Raw genomic sequence first — 18345 nt, 5'->3', positions numbered from 1 at the left:
GGGAACACCGCCGTGAGGTTTACTTTAGGAGATGCGTAATTTCCACCCTGATGTACGCAATTAGGGTGCCGCAGCCAGACGGCGGAGTTTGTGCTCCGAGTTCACCGGCTGCCTATTGAACAGCCCCGGCCCGACCCCCGGGCAGCTGAAGGGCGAGGGCCCGCCAGGGCGGCCCCGCCGGCCGGTGACCGCCTGTCCCGGCGCCCACGGCGGGGCGCGGCAGGAGGGCCGGGCCCGAGGGGCGGGTGCGGCGGCGGGGGCTGGCCCGGCCGTGGGGCCGCTGCGCCGCTCCGGACCCGCCCCTCAGGCGGGGCGGGCGGGGAGGAAGTGGCCCGGGGAGGCCGGAAGCGCCGCTGACGCGGGGCTGGCGGAGCGGGGCGCTGGCCGGTGAGCGGGGCCGGGGGGAGGCCCGGCGCGGGGCGGCGGGGCCGTGGGGGCGGCGGCGGGGGGCGGGGGGTGTCCGGCAGAAGCACCGGCTTCTCCTCGGGGGAGGGAGACGCTGTGCCGGGTCCCTGAGGGCGCTCGGAGTAGGGGGGCGGCCTGCCGGCTGCAGGTGCTTCACCGGGGTGGGGGCGCGGTGTCCCTGAGCGCGGTGGGGGGTGGGGGGAGGGGTCCCGCCGCCGCCGCCGCCGCCGCCGCAAGGCGCGGGTGAGGGATCTGGCCAGCGCTCCGGGACTGGCACGCTGACAGCCCTGAGGTGGGAGGGGTGGGATTTTTTGGCAGTAGGAGCTGGGACTCGGTCTCATACGCACAGGGTCCTGCGCGACTTGTTTTGCTCTTGGAAGTGGCGCTGGCTTGCAAACTGTCTGCTTTACCGTCTGTTTTACTCTCAGCTTTGCTGCTTTTCTACTTTTTGGAAGACTCGATCTGTTTGCCGGGCAGGCTAACCCTTCTCTGTGGCTTACCGACAGCAGGTAGTGAACTAGTTGCAGGCTGTCATACCCTTAAGATGTGTAACAGCGCGTGTTGCTTTATTGCAAAAGATGCAACCTTAAGGCCTTTTCAGACACAGAGCACTTGACCCAACTGCTGCAGGAGTGAGATCTTTGCTACCATGGTTAGAAGAGGGATTTAACCCTTGCAAAAGGAAGGAGTGAGTGTTAGCCCAAGAAGCAGCAGTTTTCCCGCATTGGGTTCACCTAAGCAACTCCAAAGTAAGTGTGTGACTTAGTTAACGTGACAAAGGCTATAGCATACCGTAGTCTAGTGATGTGTTGGCACTTACGTCTGGTGGTAATTGTTTGTTGTTATTTTTAGTAGTCATTGCCAATGGATGAACTGGTGCATGACTTGGCCTCAGCCTTAGAGCAGACTTCAGAACAAAACAAGCTGGATGAACTATGGGAAGAGATGGCCCTAAGCCCACGGCAGCAGCGACGTCAGCTTCGCAAGAGACGGGGTCGTAAACGACGCTCAGACTTCACACATCAGGCAGAGCATGCCTGCTGCTACAGTGAGGCCTCAGAGTCAAGCTTGGACGAAGCTGTCAAGGATTGCCGTGAAGTGCTGACAGCCAATTTCAGTGATTCTGATGACATGGCAGTGGTGAAACGACACCCAGCTCTTAGTGCCACCCTGAGGAGCAAGCAACACTCATGGCATGAGTCAGACTCCTTTACAGAGAATGCACCCTGCCGACCTCTCAGGCGCCGACGGAAAGTCAAACGTGTGACATCAGAGGTAGCTGCCAGTCTCCAGCAAAAGCTCAGGGTGTCAGAGTGGAACTATGAGAGGGGCTGCAGGTTCAAGTCAGCCAAGAAACAGCGTCTTTCACGCTGGAAAGAAAATGCCCCTTGGACATCCTCCAGTCATGGCCTTTGTGAATCAGGAGAGAACAGGCCCTTCCTTAGCAAAGGGGGAAGGAAGGAGCGGATGGAGTGTGAAGCTGATGAACAGAAGCAGGGCTCTGATGAAAACATGTCGGAATGGTGAGATTTGGGTTTCTTCCTTGTGCTAGTCAGATGGCTTCCTTGTGCTACAGCTGCTTGTAAATCCTGTGCCTTGCTTTTAGAAGTTCTTATCAAAATTATTCAGCGCTGTTCTCTTTTTGAAGAGGAGAAATATCTCAGCTACTTCTAAACTGTAGACTTTTTCCAAGTCTTTCTTGTCTATGCTGTACTGATGACCCAAACAGCTTCCTTGAAAAGTTGGCAAGCTGATAACGTTTCTGGCTTCTGTTACACAAGGAGCCCTCTGAAATGTCTGTGGCTGGGCAGCTAAAGTGACATACTGGTGTCCTGAGGTTTGGAGAGTAAATCCACCGTTGGCACTTGTGTTGTGTGATTGATAGGAACTTATCTCAGTTTCTTGTTTTTAGAATTTACCGTAAGTAGTAACAGAGAACAGATCAGATTGCCCATCCTGACCGCTAGCCCTCTGTGCATGTGCTGTGTGAACCTCAATCAGAACATCTTGTTTGCAGTTCTGCATCTCTGCTCTGGATCTGGAATAAGGTCCTTAAAGGCTAGCTATGAGGAAAATGTGGCGAAACGATAAAGAAGTTTGGGGAAACTTACATTAATTACAGGATGAGCCTGTGCAAACAATGGAGTCTGGCATGTCTTCGTGTCCAGTTTTGGAGAACTTTGAATTTGTGGCAGAATCTCATACAGGGGATGAAAATGAGATATGTAAATGTCACGGTCTGAACTTTTGTGTCACTCTTGGGAAGTTTTCCCCTTGACTGTGAATTTTATTCCTTGTATACCCAAACTGTAGAAAGTTTGGGGTAATAAAACCGCTTCTGTACAGAGAGATTTTTCAGGTTAGAAAAGAACTGCTGAGAATCAAATGGAGGAGATTTGTTAATGAATGGCATAGTGAATAGGGTTATTTATTTGCTAGTTATCATTGTGTAAGAATCAGGAGACACTGAGGAAACATTTAAAACGAAAAAGAGTATTCTTTTTTCATGAAACGTGAGGTTTGGATTTCTACTTTGGGACATTCTGGAAGGCAGAATCTGGAGATTTATCAGGGGCTGTTAAGCATTACAGCCCAGATGGATGATCGGCTCAGGAAGTCCTTTAACTGCTGACTGCTAGAAGCTGGAGGAATATACAGAGGAAACAGTTGGTCTGTATTTGTCATGCTCTCCTGCTCTTTCCTCAAGTATCCACTGTAATAGGTGCTATCAAACAGTGGACAGTGGATTTGGAAAGTGTAAGTGTTTGATCCAGTATAATTGTTCATATGTTGAGTTCATTTAAGTGTTCTGGATGTCTAGCTCCTGCAGTTTGTCAGAGTGGGCAGGTGGCACTTGGTTATTGAGAGCTTTGTGGATAGTAGGTGGAAGTGCAAACTTCTCAAGGGTATTTTCTGGGAGACTGTGTAAAGCATATGTTGTAATACATCCTCACTGTCCTGATCCAGGGGACCGCTATTGTGTTTTTACTGAATTGGTATGATTTGTATCATACTGATACAGTAAAATCGGTAAGATACAGGTTGGAAGTAGCAAAAAAGTGGTCATTTCCCCCTACCCCTCTTAAAAAGTGGCTATTGTTTGCTTAAAAAGTGTGTGTGAAGTGGGCCTTTTCAAAAGACTAATGAATGCTTTTTTGCTACTAGTTGTGAAAAGTGCTTTTATCTTTTCAGAGCTATGTGCTGGTAGTCCAGGAGAAGGAATGTGCTGAGTAGCCCCTGAATGTTGCATGTTAGTGATGATGGACTGAGAGATACCCTTACCTGATGTGGCAGTGATAGACAGTGTTCCTTGAGGGTTTTTTCGCCCAGTCAAAGTGCGTTCCATCATGTCAGACTTGAACTTAAACCAACAGGCTTTCATCCAGCCTTTATTTGTGCTAGCCTTTGAAAGAGTAAATAAACAGCTTTGTCTGGACTGTTACTTGAGGACCATGCTGGGAGATTGCTTTGTTCTCAGTTGTCCCTTGCTCTCAAGCTAATTATTGTGCGAGTGTCTGCATCAAATGTCATTTACCATCTGCTGCCAAATCCTTGGGATTCTCTTTGGAAAGCCAGGGGTTGGAATATTTGACCTCTCTGACACCACATGTGTGATCTGTGCTGTGACTCACTAGGGAGGGTCAAAGTTGGAGAGACAAATACATAAACCCCTCTTCACTGCAGAATATCCCTCATGGCAGTGAAGGATCATGCTTTAGTCTCCGCTGCTCTAAATATAGCCCTTCACTGCAAGCAGCAGAGTGAAACTGGCTGTGCTTACCTCACTCTCGCTGTGCTGTAGCTGTTTTTTCTGGTACTGTAAGAGAAGTACTTTGCACAGATGTATGACAAGGTCATATCCTGAGGAAGGAAGAAGAAAATCGGATGCCTAGGAGAGCAAGTGGTATGGTTGTCATCACAAGCTGATGAGAGGGTAAATGACTGATAAGGCTTGTGGCACTTGGAAGCAGTCTGTGGTGATCTGGTGGCTTAAGAAATGCTTTGATACTGAATTGGTTCCACTACTGTTCATTCCTCTGGCAGTGGGAGTGTCATGAAACTAATGTGTTTTTAGGCAAACTAAGTTGTATATTCAGAACTTTTTCTTTTCTTTTTTTCACCTTCTTTTTCCTCCCCTCCATTGACATTTGCTTTTATTTTTTTATGTAGGAATGAATCTCTGTAAATGCTAAAACATCCAGCATTTTCTCTACTTTCTAGAAGGTGCCTTATCCGAAGTCAGATCAAAAACCTATTGTATTCAGTAGATAAACTCCATTCCCTGAGAACGCTTTGTATATGGATCCTTAATGAGGAGGTAGTTTTCATAGTCTGCTTGTGGGACTGTGCCCAGTCGTTTCCTGGGTGAAGATGTGCTGCGGTATTACGATTCAAAGTGCGTGTGAAATGAAATCTTTGAAATTGTTTGCCAAACATAGCAAGAGATGAGCTTCAGAGAAGGAAGCATGTGCAGGAACATGAAAAGTTCCGACGGTTGTGCTAAATTGGGTAATGACATGACTCAGAGCCTAATCTATAAGTGATTGTAGAAACAACAGAGGAAGCAAGTGGTCTTAGTTTAAGTAGCCATTTGTATATTTGTACAAAGGTGACAATTAACTGCTAAGACTGTTGGAAGTAACGTGCCCTTCTGTCCCTTAATTCTTTGAGGTAGCCTGCAGCCATAATAAAGCAAAGGCAAAAGAGGGTGCTGAAGTTTTTTTTCTCTTGTTGGTTTAAGCCGAGTACTCCCAGAATGGTCTGGGTTTGGCTTGAGGGCAGAACAAACCGTAGTACAAGAGCTGTCTGAAAAATCACTTTGAATGATGTGCTTACTAGTGAGAGATGTGAGGTTTTCCTAATCTGCTGAAGTGCCATAACTCTTAACGTGACTTTTCAAACTGGCAATTGTACTGACCCATCAATGCCATGTGACTTCACTGGCTTGATGCTGATGTGTTTGTTGTGGTTTAACCTGGATAGCAGCTCAGCCCCACACAGCCGCCTCTCTCACTCCCCTGCAGTGGGATGAGGGAGAGAATCGGAAGAGTAAAAGTGAGAAAACTTGTGCCTTAAGTCGGTTTCATAGGTAAAGCAATAGCTATGCATGCAAGCAAAGCACAAGTAAGGAATTTGTTCGCTGCTTCCCATCTGTAGGCAGATGTTTAGCCATTTCCAGGACAGCAGGGCTCAGTCGTGTACTGCTTGGGAAGACAAACACCGTAACTCCAAATTTCCCCCTTTTCCTCCACCTTTCCCTCAGCTTTTGTGACTGAGTATGATGTCCTATGGTGTGGGATATCCCTGAGGTCAGTTAAGGTCAGCTGTCCTGGCTGAATCCCCTCCCAGCTTTGTGTGCACCCCCAGCCTACTCGCTGGCAGGGCAGTGTGCGAAACAGGGCCAGCCTTGGTGCTGTTTAAGCACTGTTCAGCAATAACTAAAGCATCACTGTGTTACCAACACAGGTTTGGTCACAAATCCAAAACACAGAGCTGCTATGAGGAAAATTTAACTCTATCCCAGCCAAAACCAGTACAGTATTCTGGCCTGGGTGTGTCACCAGTGCTTATCCTGAGCATGCGGTACAGTCGCTGTACCCTTTGCGGGGGAGCTGTTTTGGTGACAGCCTGCAGTGGCAGTCACGAGCCTAAGCTGATGAATTGGAGGCCAGTCTCTGTAAAGAAAAAATTCCTCTCTCTTGGAAGGCAAGTGACAAAGACAGAGCGTTCAGCTTCCCCTCCTTCTCCAGCCCAGCCTGACCTTCTGCAGCCCCTCAGTGCCTCTTGTTTTCTTATTTTTATAGAAAATCAATATCCCTCCTGACACAAACAATAGCTCAGGCCAAAGAATAAATGGGGGAAACCTGAGATCTCTGTCCATCACCTCTCACTTTAACTCCCCCAAACTATTTAATTATAAGCATGCTTTGCTCCAGGTGTTTGCGACAGTGAAATTGCTAAATGAGGACCATTTTAACCAAAGATTGGGTGATCAATAACACTCTATAGCAGTAGCTTGTCGGATCAATAGCATTCATTATTTCATGGTTAAGGTAAGTAGCCTCCTTTGCAAGTGGAGGTCATTAATCAGTGCTTACTGGACCTGCAGAAAGGCTTGTGTAGGAGTCTAGTTTGTGTTCAGCCCTGAAGTATAAAAGGGGTGGTGAGGAAGGTGAGATCAGTGAAAGGTTGTTCCAGTGAAGCACTGCCAGTAATGTGTACCTATCTATAAGGAACTAAAGAGCTCTCAGTACAACAGAATGCTTAAAGTACTGTTAATATGATCTGGAATCTTGACAATGCTTTTTCCTTTCTCAGGCACCTTTCCTCTGAGGATGCTAAAACCCTTATGAAGCAGTCACTCAATCCTCGCATCTGCTGCTTGTGAGGACTGTTAATCCAAGGCTTTCAAAAGGGAAAGCAGACACGCTAAGAGATTTGCCCAGGGTCGTACAGTGAGTTGGTAGGAGAGCTAGGAACGAAACTAATGACTCATGGTTCTCAGCCCTTGGCCTTAATTGCTGTGGTGTATATGTGGGAGGGTGCATGGATGGCCAAACTTTGTAAAGGATTGATTTGAAAGCTGATATTAACTTACATACTGAAATGTGGGAATAATGTACAGACTGTTCATCCTTTAAGTTTAAATGGCCTTTATGCAGTAATGAAGGTACAGAATTTGTAGGTACCCAGCATGATGAGTTGATTTGGCTACACTTTAGAGTGGATTTTCTAAGAGCAGTAACAAGCTCACAAAATGGGGTTTTACTATGTGCCTGCAATTCTTTGGGGTGACACAACTTGTGGTCCCTCATCCTTCAGCCTTTTGAGTCAAGGGGTCTCCAGTTGATACTGGTGTATAGTATGATCCAATTTCCCTGGAAAAGAGGGACCCAGAGATGTTTTCTGACAGCACACCCTGACTGGAGATTGATTGTAGTGCTGAGTTATAAGGCCTTAGTGTGAAGAGGGTGGGCAGTAAGTAGCTTCTGCTTGTTCTGATACCTCTCAGCTAAATCAGAGGAATTATTGCTGGAAGCGTCCAAGGATTCGTTTAGTATCAGCATTAAAGCCATCAGATGCTTGGGACTAACGTGAGCATGTACTTCTGCTACAAATGTTCATCCAGCTTCACAGTCAATTAACGGCTTTCTACGCATTAATATCTAGTTTAATTCTTTGGTTCAAGAATTAAGTCTCCTGTAACTGCTTCAGCAAATGCAAAGCGTGCTGTAATGAGTTTGCATTCAGCAGCAGCAAGTCATGCTGTGCTAAGGTATTTAGCTGAAGAGTTGTGAAGGTACCAGCTGCTCTTCCCTCCAAATAAAATAAAAGTTGCTGTAGATTGAAGGGGGGGTTATGTGTATGTATAACATTTTTGAGAAAAGGAATGTGAAGTAGAAAACTTCAGAGGGTTTTCAGTAACTCTTAAGTGACCCAAGGACAGAGTTTTTAACTGCACTTAATTTCCTAGTGAGTATTCCAGACAATGTCATACTTAGGTTATTAACTCTAGTACCCGAGGCAAATGCCACTGTATTAATTACTTTTTGATAACTTAGACCTAGACTAGATACAGGATTCTACTTTCAAGTGCTGCAGTATTGGTAGGTTTTAACAGAAAGCAATTATGTCCCGTGCTAGAGCCAGCCATGTATCTGAAATGCAATTTTTGTGAGATATGTAAAGTATTTTGGGCTCAGAGAAGCAGTAAAATGTAATAAAGCATTTTTTGTTTTGTATCTGCCACAATTTTAATGGTGGGTTTTTCTGTTTGTTTTTGTTCCAGTGAAACCAGCAGTGTGTGCAGCAGCAGCGATACTGGCCTGTTTACCAATGATGAGGGCCGCCAAGGTAACAACTGTCCTGTGATTTTTCTTCATGTGTTGCTGGGGAATTTCTCTTACTTTCTTTACAAAGAAAGACCTGTGTTTGGAGGGACAGAGAGGGAAGTATGGGAGAAAGGACAGTGACTGGGAGGAGCAAGAAGTTCAGAAATGAGCTGAGAGCTACAAAGGTGTGATTTTGATAACAGTATATTCTTCCTGCTGAAATACTTTGTATATCAGATCCATAGTATTTGAAATATAAGAAGCTATTATTATGGAAAGGCACAGAAATACGAGAGCAGTTTTATAAAATAAAAGGGCAGAACTTACTTATGATTTGTTTCTGTGTGTTAATTGTTGTCTACATACCATTAGTACCCGAATCTGTTACTTGTTTGTGTGCATTGGTTGAGCCTATATCAAAATACTAGGGTATTTTCAATGTCTGTTGTAGAAATGGTTTCTTAGGAGGTTTGACTGTGGAGTGTAATCTGGTTTTATTTACCAGTGACAGCACAATGTCCAGTTTATGGGGGATATGGCAGAAGTAAGTGTGAAAGAGATTGTAGTAGGCACATAGGCACTCAGGGCTATTATATTTGGAGCAGGTGGAATGTGACCCTAGAGACCTGTAATTCCGCGCGGCTTCTGCTGGTGTGCACTCTGATTCTGTCACATTTCACAAGCTAAGATTTGGATGAGTTCTCTTCTGGGAATATATGAGTGCTAAAGGAGGTAGTATCAGTAACTTTGGTAGGAATTGCTGCTTCCACTAGCTTGTTAGTGACCCAGGTATCTGCGTGTGAGGCCACACAATGGTAGCACATAGGCTTATCTGTTTTCTGATGGTACGTTAGGCTGTAGGGCCGATCTGTTGTGATCTTAGGTGGCTTTAATACTTTCCCTAAGAGTAGGGATTTCAAGTTTCAGCTTTGACCTTTGCTGAAAAATAACTGTTTCCAGCCTCCCATCCTTCAAAAGTGAAGTCAAATCTTTTGTTCTCTCTTTTTTACTGATGACTCTTCTGGGGGAGTTGAAATTAGTGGACTTTTGCATATCAGATGATGAAGCTGAGTGGTGACTGAAATGTTGAATTTTTACTTCATCACCCGAGGCAAGATTGATGTAGACTGGATAGTGTGTGTGTGTATATATATATATATATATATATATATATACACACTTGTCTATATGCTTGCCCTATATACTTGCCCTGGTTTTATGCCCTGTTTTAGACATTAACTTTTGGCTGCTGCTAGAAGTAGGATACCAGATATATAAAAGCATGTAAAATATACTGCTTAAATAAATAAAATAAATAAATAAAATCCAATTACAGCCTTCCCTGTCTAGGTACCAGAAGAGGTTTGACATCCTAGTCAACAGGGCTTTGTCTGTTCAAACAGTTTATGCTAGAATAGCTTTCTGGTCAAGATGTTTTAGCTTGCAGTTATGTTGAAAAGGGTTAAAACAGTGTTGCACTTTCAGGTTAAATAAGAAACATCTTCCTTTCCTTTTTTTAGACATTTTCTAGTCATAAAATAAATGATAAGCAACAGCTCTCCAGTAAGAGGGAGAGCACAAAACTTTTTTTTTTTTTTTTAATGTCACAGATCATCATCTTAGAAGTAGTTTTGTAGTACAATTCCAAACTGAATAATGGGAGATTTAAGACAGCAGTGTACTTAAATTGCATGTAGGTTTCCCCCCCCGCCGCTGCTTGTGAAGTTATATCATGTAATATTTGTGCTGTTGCTAATTAAATGGATTGCCTTTGCAATTCCAGCTACCAGTGCACTTCTGTGAACAGAGAATGGTCCTAGCTTATAATTTGATTGTAAGGTTGTTTTTTTATTTGTTTGTTTGTTTTTGTTAAATGCAGTGGTATTAACATATGATCCTGACTGCTAAAGTTTGTCTTGTGGAAATAGTTATTTGAGATATGACAGGGCACTGTGCTCATAGATCCGAAACCATAGGGATATTTTTGCACAAGTTGTGATCGCTTAGAAGAACTATCCAACATTACTTAGCTTTAATTTGCTATAAGGTGGGTAAGGATATTTATATTTTAAAATATATTTGTCACAAGCATGCTATGTCAGCTGATGTAGCACAGAAATAAAAAGCAATGTCAGAGCTTTGGGGTGAAATATTCTGGCTGTCCTACCTGTTGCTGATTGGAGTTGGTTTTGGGTGTAGCTTGTTCTGTTATGTACAAGATTGCAGAAGTTTTACTATGGTGAGTTCTTGTATTCCTTTTTCTCTTGTCTGGCATAATGAACTTCAGTCAGGAATAATGTAATTGGTGAGGAAAGGAGAGTAAGTGGGGATGCTTGAGTTGAGACTTAATGGTAGGCAAATGAGAGTTTTCACTAAGTCAAGTATGTCAGTTTTTCAAGGCAAGGAGAAGTACCTTGCAATTACATGAGACTGTTTGTTTGTTAGGCTGCTGAAAAGCTAAATGTGTCAGGTTCTTTGCCCTCTTCTTGCTTTTCTTATGTTGCTCATGTTGCTACTGTTCTCAGGGGGGTTTGGCTAGGCAGGTTTACCATGAATGGTGCCTGATGCAGTTCAGTTTTAGACAGCAACTGCATTAATTCCAGTGACCCTGCTTTATGGAGACTTTGGTGATGACTTGTGTTGCTGCTGCTCTAGTTTGGCAGAGGGTTTGTAGTTTTGAGAGATTCTAAGAAATTCTGGTTGAGAGACTCACAGCATGGTTAGTACTTACATAGTCACCATTTCCAATAGCTGTGTGTTTTCCTCTCAGCTGCTGTCTTAGGAGACTAGGGATCTTTCTGGTCAGTGAGTGTGCTCCTTTTGCTTACTCTGTGAGCCTAGTCTTCTCCTGTTGTGAAGTCTCTCCTGTGACAGCCTGTAACGTGTGCCAAATGATTGGCCTCTACCTCTGTTGCAGTAATTACTTCAGAGAAAGAGTTCTGCATAAGACATCACACAACATTGAACTAAGCTTGATGAGATGCAGTCGCAACAGAGTGCTAAAGCTGCCCTAGGCAGGACTGTAAAGAGGGCTTTGTTCTATAGGGAAATTCTCTAGACTGATGAGTTGGATAGTTTAAAGCATTTAGTGAGGCCCCATAGTTACTGCAGATCATTGAAACAGAATACAAATATAAGGCTCTTCAGGAAGGAATTCCTAATGAGACTTCAGCTGTTTCACATGCAGAAATGTCTACCTGTAGTATTTTGTGGGACAGTCCCAGAGCACGTTGATGTTATTTGTAGCTAATTCCATTTTATTTCTTTAGGAGACGATGAGCAAAGTGATTGGTTTTATGAAGGAGAATGTGTTCCAGGATTCACCGTCCCCAACCTTCTTCCCAAGTGGGGAGCTGACCACCGATCTGAAGTAGAGCGGATTGACTCAGGCCTGGACAAGCTCTCAGATTCCACGTTCCTTTTGCCCTCACGGCCAGCTCAGAGAGGTGAGGCCCATAAGGAATGCCATGTGTTTGAGAACTTTTGACGTGATAGGAGTAGATTCTGTTCATAGGTGTTGCAGTTTAAACTGATAGCGATCTCTGGTTGTTTTTTTCATGATCCAATTAAAAATAGCTGCACTGCTGGAGAGGATGATAAAATACTCATACTAGCTGCCCACATTTTTGAGTCTTATTTATTTAAATAGGGATTTTATTTCATTGTGAATAAATTGGTGTATCTGCCTCTTGCAGATTGAGAAACAAGAGACAGAGGATTGATTTGACCACTGAACTGCTTTTCCTGGTGGCTTTGTTAGGAAGAATCTTCTGTATTCATTGCTCAAATTTTCTGGGTTTTGTTTTCAGGGTTTCATGCTCGCCTGAATCGCCTTCCAGGAGCTGCTGCCCGTTGTCTCCGAAAAGGTCGGAGAAGGCTTGTTGGCAAGGTATTCCCTTTTGCAAGATGACAATTTTGTATTTCCAATGCTGATCAGTCCTGAAGTACTAGTCTAAGGTAGCATGTGAATTGTTTTTGCAGAAAGGGGCCCTGTACATTTTTTTGTTTCATGTATTGTTTGATTTGTTTAACTGTTTTGACTGTCAGAAGTTGATTGAATGACTAAGTGGATTTTAAGGTAGGTTTGAAGTGGCAAAGACAGTTGATCAGTGCTAAAAGCAGTATGAAAGGAGGTTTGAAGATGAACGACAGGAGGCATAAGTATCAAGAAGGTTTAGACAGAATGTAGCAGAAAATGATGGCATGAGACTTGTGCAGGCTCATAATCTGAAACTACAAGGGTAGAGAGGTGACTCAAAGGTGAAGGAACACCAGATTTTAGGTAGGGAAGCAGACTAATATGAACGGCAGCAAAGGAAGGCGGTTTTAGCAGTTGCATTTTTAGTGGGGCAACAGAAAAATAAAGGGGTATATGCAATAACGCAGGCAAAGTTACCCACAGCCTAGGTTTATTATATGTAGGGCAAACAACAAATAAAATATTAATCCAGTTTCTAAAGGAATAAGCAATACTTTGCAGATGCCTGTTTAAAAGAGCGAGAGATACACCTGGTCACGTCTGGACCTTGGAGTATTGAGTGCTGCTGCCTGTTGTGAAAAAATGTTTCTGAGAAGGAAGATGTTGGCTGTGTTTGGCTTTTCTTTTATTGGAATGTGCTCTGTGCTTTTGAAAATATGGTTCTGAGCTGACTGGCTTTAGAAAGAGTCAGTTAGCAAGGCGTGTTAGAGGGGCCTGGAGTCTAGAGGAGTGCGACTTTCCTTCTGTTCAGTCACACTTGAAAGATCCTTGTTTGCCCCTTCTTTCTTCCACTCACCTTGCTGAGTTGTAACCAGTGTTTAAAATATGAATCCTCAGCTGGCAAGAGACTGGCTTTGGGTAGGGTTCCTCAGGCCACCTGCAAGTGGCTGGGCCTGTGGGCAGCACCTCTAATGATCCAAATGAGAAGGATAATATTTACTTGTTTAATTCATCTTCATCACCTTAAAGGGATCTTTGTCATTTGCAGCAGAGGTCACTGCTCCCCCTTCCCCATCTCTCTCTAAATTGTAATCATAAATAATGAGTTTCATTCAGAGCTCCCCGCCAGCGAGCTGCTAATTACCAAAAGTACGGCTTGTAATTTACACAGTAATAAACCGTAAATTTAAACATTACGGCACTTTAAGTTAATAATTTTCCTGCTGTAACAAATAGCCCATCTTTTACCCCTGCTGCTACAGCTCCCCCCAAACTTTGAGTGTGTTTTGCCTACGCACATGGCACAAACAAATCTTTCACCCTCATCTTCAGACCCTTACTGCAAAGTATATTTATTTCTTGGAGGTAGTTGCTATGCTGATATGACCAGCTGGTGCTTCAGTCTGTGTGTGTACGTGTATGCCAGCATCAAGCATATATTACAGGGCAGTGTCTCTCAGGGAGAAAAGGGCTTTCTAAAAGAACAGGTCCTTTCTACCAGGATTTCTTTAGTTGCTGGAGGTCCTGCTGCTGAATTGCTGCTTTCAGGAAGGGCAAAAGCTTCATGCATACTCCTTGTTTCATTCACTTGTGCTTGGTGAGTCCCCGTTGTTAGAGGGACAGTGTGATGTCCTGCCTCCTAAAGTTTTTCTGGCCCAGCTGACCCCAGAAACCTGGAAATAAGCACTTCTTAGCCATTTCCCCTGTTCTGAACTGCATCCTTGTGCTGCATACTTTTTACTGGTCCAGTCCTTGCTGTGCCTCCGTGCAAGCAAGTATCATCACTCAGATAATAAAAACTAAGCCCCACAAAGAAAACTGGATGACTCTCTGCCATTCTAATCAGTTAAATCAGCTCAGCTGAGGTTCTAAAAGGGGAGGGTGAATATGTTTAGCTGAGAGTGGCCTGGGAAGGAAAGGATGTGGCCCAGGGGGGTAAGATCTGTTCTGATTGGCAGCAGCAAACTATTATGTCTGCTCACTGTGTGAGAGTGTGCAACCTTTTACCTGTCTTTGTGTTTCAGGAGACCTCCATGAGCACTCTGGGCACCGAGAGGCTAGGTCATATTGTTAGTGATCCACGCCAGAAAGAGTAAGGCCCTTAACAGTTGTTGTGTAGAACTTTGGGAGGGGAGGAGGAACTGTAGGGTCCTCTTCCCTCCTGGGGCAGAAGGGAATGAAGAGCTGGGTGGTAACTTAAGCATGCAGTGACCTGTGGAATGAGAGACAGGCTTCTACTGATGGCTCCTCTGTTTTCTTATTTGCAATTGCTGACTTCCTTTTTATTTATAAGGCTGCCCCAGTGTGTGGACATTGCTCAAATGCCCTTTTGGTTACACTCAGCTTTTTCTTTCCCCCTCCATTATAATATGCCATTGCAATAACTGCAGATCTTTTACACAGTATGAGAAGACTGAGCCCTATATGTTAATTTTTTAAAAAGCTTCTGTGTGGAGCCATGCTATGGGCACATACCCAGACTGCAGAAATGATGCTGATAAGGCAGCCACAAAACTGCTTTCTCTTTCTTTGGTGTTCTGTCTTCTTCCCCAATTAGTGTTTTTACATTGTAATCAGCACCGGAAATAACCATGGTGCCTATCCTTTGGCATCCCTGTAATGCTGTTCTTGTTGGGCAATGGATAAGTAACCTCTTGACTGTAGTGCAGTGGGTCCAGCCTTCACCAGCTGTTGATATCCGCTTTTCTTCCTTGGATCTGAAATTCATTGTTTTTAATATGACTCCTGCTGATTTTTAATCTTTCTCCTTCTCCCTCCATCTTTGTTCTTCCCTTCCCCTTCTCTCCTTACCCCCGACCCTCCTTCCCCCACTCTGTGTTTGTTCCTTCCTTGGCATTGCTCCCACCTGTCCTTCCAACTCTGCCTCCTTCCAGTTTTTGGTTACCATCCATGGGGAAGAGAGATCGCAACCAGGTAAGCTGACTCTGCTCTACCTTTTTTATTTTCTTGGTTTCCTTCTCTCTAGAAAGAACAAAGTGCTGGCTTCTGATTTCCCACACACTGTGGCCTGTGCACATGAGGTAAGGCAGCCCTGTCCCTTCTCATTTGGTTAACTGATGTCTTCTGGGCTTTGAACACAATCCATGTCTCAGACATTATATTGTCTATTTAAATGAATAGCTCCGGAACTCCTTGTGTTTATGTCGCTGTTTCAGGTTAGTATAGGCTTTCCTCTCTGACAGTAAGTGGGAGGGGAAATGCCTCTTGGTAGGAGGAGGGAGCTTTGGCCTCTCGAAATTCCCTAAGAATTGGAACATTTTTCTCTTTAAATGGTTTGTTTTGCCTTGTTTAGCTCAGAGTCATCAACAGAGAAAGGGAAAAAGTTGGTGAGCTGATTGTAGTTAAATAGCAGCTGTAACAAGAAAATGTAAGAGGTGATAAGCAAGAGAAATAGGCATTCTTTTAACTGAAACTTGGGTGTGCGCTTCTATATTCTCCAGTAAGTCTTCATAGCTTCAGTGCTAGGAGGCTTTTTTACTTAAGATATAAGAGCTGGGGTTCTTTATAGCAGAAAGCAGAAAGGATCTTCCGTTTGAGCAGCTGTGTTATAAGTGTTCCTAGCTACACACACTCCCTTCTATTCCTTTGCGAGTTGGTTTTCAGTTGGTGAGCAGTACGATCGAAATCTGTTCTACCCTCCATGTAGCTAAAAATAAATATATGGCAAGAAATAATCTTCAGGCCTTTATACAGTTGCGTATTTTCCGTTAATAAGAACATTTCACATACCACTTTTATATTGATAAAGGTAAGAATGATAACTACATAAGCTTTAAAATGACCAAAATGAATTACTTTTGTTTTTCTTAAATGAACTTGAATCATCTACAGAGGGTTACTGGTGATTCTCCCCTACTGTGCAGCTGCGATGTTAGTTTACTGACAGTAAACTAACAGTCCAGCTTAAGGAGAAGCTCCCTGATAGCAGCAGCTTTGTAGTGCATAGCGCCCCTTCTTTCTCAGAAAGGTTGAAGGCAAAAGCCTAGTACTGAGTTCTAGAGTTGCAGATAGCTTTTGTGACAAGTCCTGCTACAGCGGTGGATTATTCATTTGTCCTTATTTAAAAATGCATCAGCAATCCTAGTAATACAAGAAAAGCGTTCTGGAGATTGGCGTAGCGCTTTGCAAAGCAGATGGAAATGAATTTCCTGCTTGAGGTGTGAATTATAAATAAAGAGGAGATGCTGAATGGAAGTGTAATGCAGGTACCCCAGAGAAACTACCAGTCTAAACCTTCAATTTGCATATCGAGCAAAGTTTACTCCATGTACTGTTTGACTGCATTATTCCATTTTTGTTCTGACCTTTAAAAAAATATCTTAAGAGTTGTGTCTTCTACAGCAAGCTGTCTTGCACAGGTTTGATGCCTTCAGGATTTGTCTAGTGTATGTCTAACAGAGGATCCAAGATTAGCTTGACTATACAGTGTTTCAGAAATTTGTTTTAAGCTGTTTGCAAAGAAAGCTTGTGAGGTGGGTTGGGAGCAGGAGGAGCATCTCGCTCGCTGTGGAATGAATTGGCAGCTTGTTGTGAACTGAACCTGGTGGGCCTGAGTCTTCCAGGGGTCTGTTTCAGTGATACATATGACCACAGGGAATATTTGAACTGCTCTGTGGGAAGTTCCATGCTTGCACCATTCATAACAGTGACTTTTCTCTCTACAATGTGAAGGTAGACAAGAGGCTTCCTGAAAGGGAGGCAGACTTTTTGCTCATGGTATACAGCAGTAGAGCACTTTGAGTGTGCTCTTAGTCAACGAGCATTTTTAATAATATTGAGGGAAAGAGGAGTGTGTTTATAAGGCTGTCTGTTGTGAGAAGATGGTCATGAGATTTGCTTTTGCACCTCATGGTAGCCTTTTGTCTGAAGTGGAAGTCAGTTCTCCTGTAGTTTTACCCCTTGATGTGTCAGAAAGGTCGTCTTATACTGTGTGAATAACTAGGGAATAGATCCAAGCAGCTGTATCTGGAGACTATTTCTTTTAAGGCTTTGCTTAAATAAAATCTCTTGACTTTCCAGTTCAATCCATTATCTCCTCTGTACTCTCTGGATGTGCTTGCTGATGCTTCCCACCGAAGATGCTCACCAGCACACTGCACTGCCAGGTAACTCCCTTGCTCTGCTCTGTTGGGGTGTCTGTCTTCCCTCCCATGGTTATCTTCAGTAGTACTGTGTGGTCTGAACAATACCCAGGGACCTGGAAGTTTCCTTAGGAGGCCTGTGTACAAACTTAGCACAAAGCATACAGATAAAAAAATGCAGATTATTTGAGACTCTCAATACACTGAGTATATGAAAGAGATATGACAGACAGGCAGAACATACTGTGCTTTTAGAAGTAAACGTGATCTGTTCTGGATTGTGCAGTAAGTCGCTGCGGGTCTGTTGTATAGGTACAAATGGGCATAGTATTGTTGCCCGCTATTAAAATCTGAACAAGATGAGAGGGAAAGAGCTGACAAGCTTGTGTGGGTGACATGCTGAGACATTTTGTTATCCTGGGTGCCTAAAATAAACCCTCTGTGCAGACTGAGAACTCACCTGAGGTGACCTTTAATGGCTTGATATCTTTCTCTGTTGCTAGAGCTGAAATGTAGATCTGGTCTGGCCAAATGTTGAGGTATATTTTGAGTCTGCGTAGTTGGGGTTAATATGCTATTCAGGCACCTTCTGCTGACTAATCCTAAATTAAATTCAAGTGTTGGCCTTGGAGGTGACTCCTGTTCTTTGCCGCAGGTGACTATCTAAAGGTAAGGTGCCCTTGAGCTCTTTCCCTGTGCAAGGAGACAAAGCCTTGCGTGGGACACAATTTCGCTTATGTGCTTGTACAGAGGACCAAATCTGAAAGAAACGTCTGGACTTTCAGCTTCATGGCTTTCTTTCCCTTGTTAATTAGCAAATAGAGCATGAAAAATGTACTGAGGTTGTATGTGTCTGAACGAAAGCTTGGCACCCACCCAACAAAGCCTCTCCTCCCACTGGCTTCTGCAGGGAATTTTTGTGATGTCGCACCATGACCTCATGCTGCTGTAGCCAGCATGTTAAAGCTGGAAAGGGGGAGGGAGGAAGAAATCAGCTCTTAAACATTCAACTGGGTGAGAATAAAAAGAATTCAGAAGATTGGGCATCAGCAAATTGGTTCCTTTCTGTGCTTTTGCCCCACCCTGG

General features: G+C 43.9%; 1 protein-coding gene across 10 annotated transcripts in view; it reads left to right on the top strand.

Annotated features, from left to right (window-relative positions):
• The first annotated feature begins 311 nt into the window (after positions 1–311).
• Positions 312–18345, top strand: part of GPATCH2L (G-patch domain containing 2 like) — an 85997-nt gene continuing 67963 nt past the window's right edge. Inside the window, exons 1-9 of one of the 10 annotated variants that reach the window (XM_080395985.1) lie at positions 312–387; positions 1007–1154; positions 1258–1928; positions 8195–8259; positions 11507–11683; positions 12047–12126; positions 14181–14248; positions 15143–15197; positions 17197–17282. In XM_080395985.1, the coding sequence (XP_080252111.1) occupies positions 1270–1928; positions 8195–8259; positions 11507–11683; positions 12047–12126; positions 14181–14248; positions 15143–15197; positions 17197–17282 (1190 nt within the window). In that variant the 5' untranslated portion in view covers positions 312–387; positions 1007–1154; positions 1258–1269. Of the gene's footprint in view, positions 388–833; positions 1155–1257; positions 1929–8194; positions 8260–11506; positions 11684–12046; positions 12127–14180; positions 14249–15050; positions 15091–15142; positions 15198–17196; positions 17283–18345 lie in introns of all 10 variants that reach the window. The other 9 variants (XM_080395986.1, XM_080395991.1, XM_080395990.1 and 6 more) reach the window with 9 other exon arrangements.

The sequence above is a fragment of the Falco punctatus genome (assembly GCF_963210335.1).
Source record: "Falco punctatus genome assembly, chromosome: 7".
Lineage (NCBI taxonomy): Eukaryota > Metazoa > Chordata > Aves > Falconiformes > Falconidae > Falco > Falco punctatus.
This window is presented reverse-complemented; position numbering and strand designations above follow the sequence as displayed.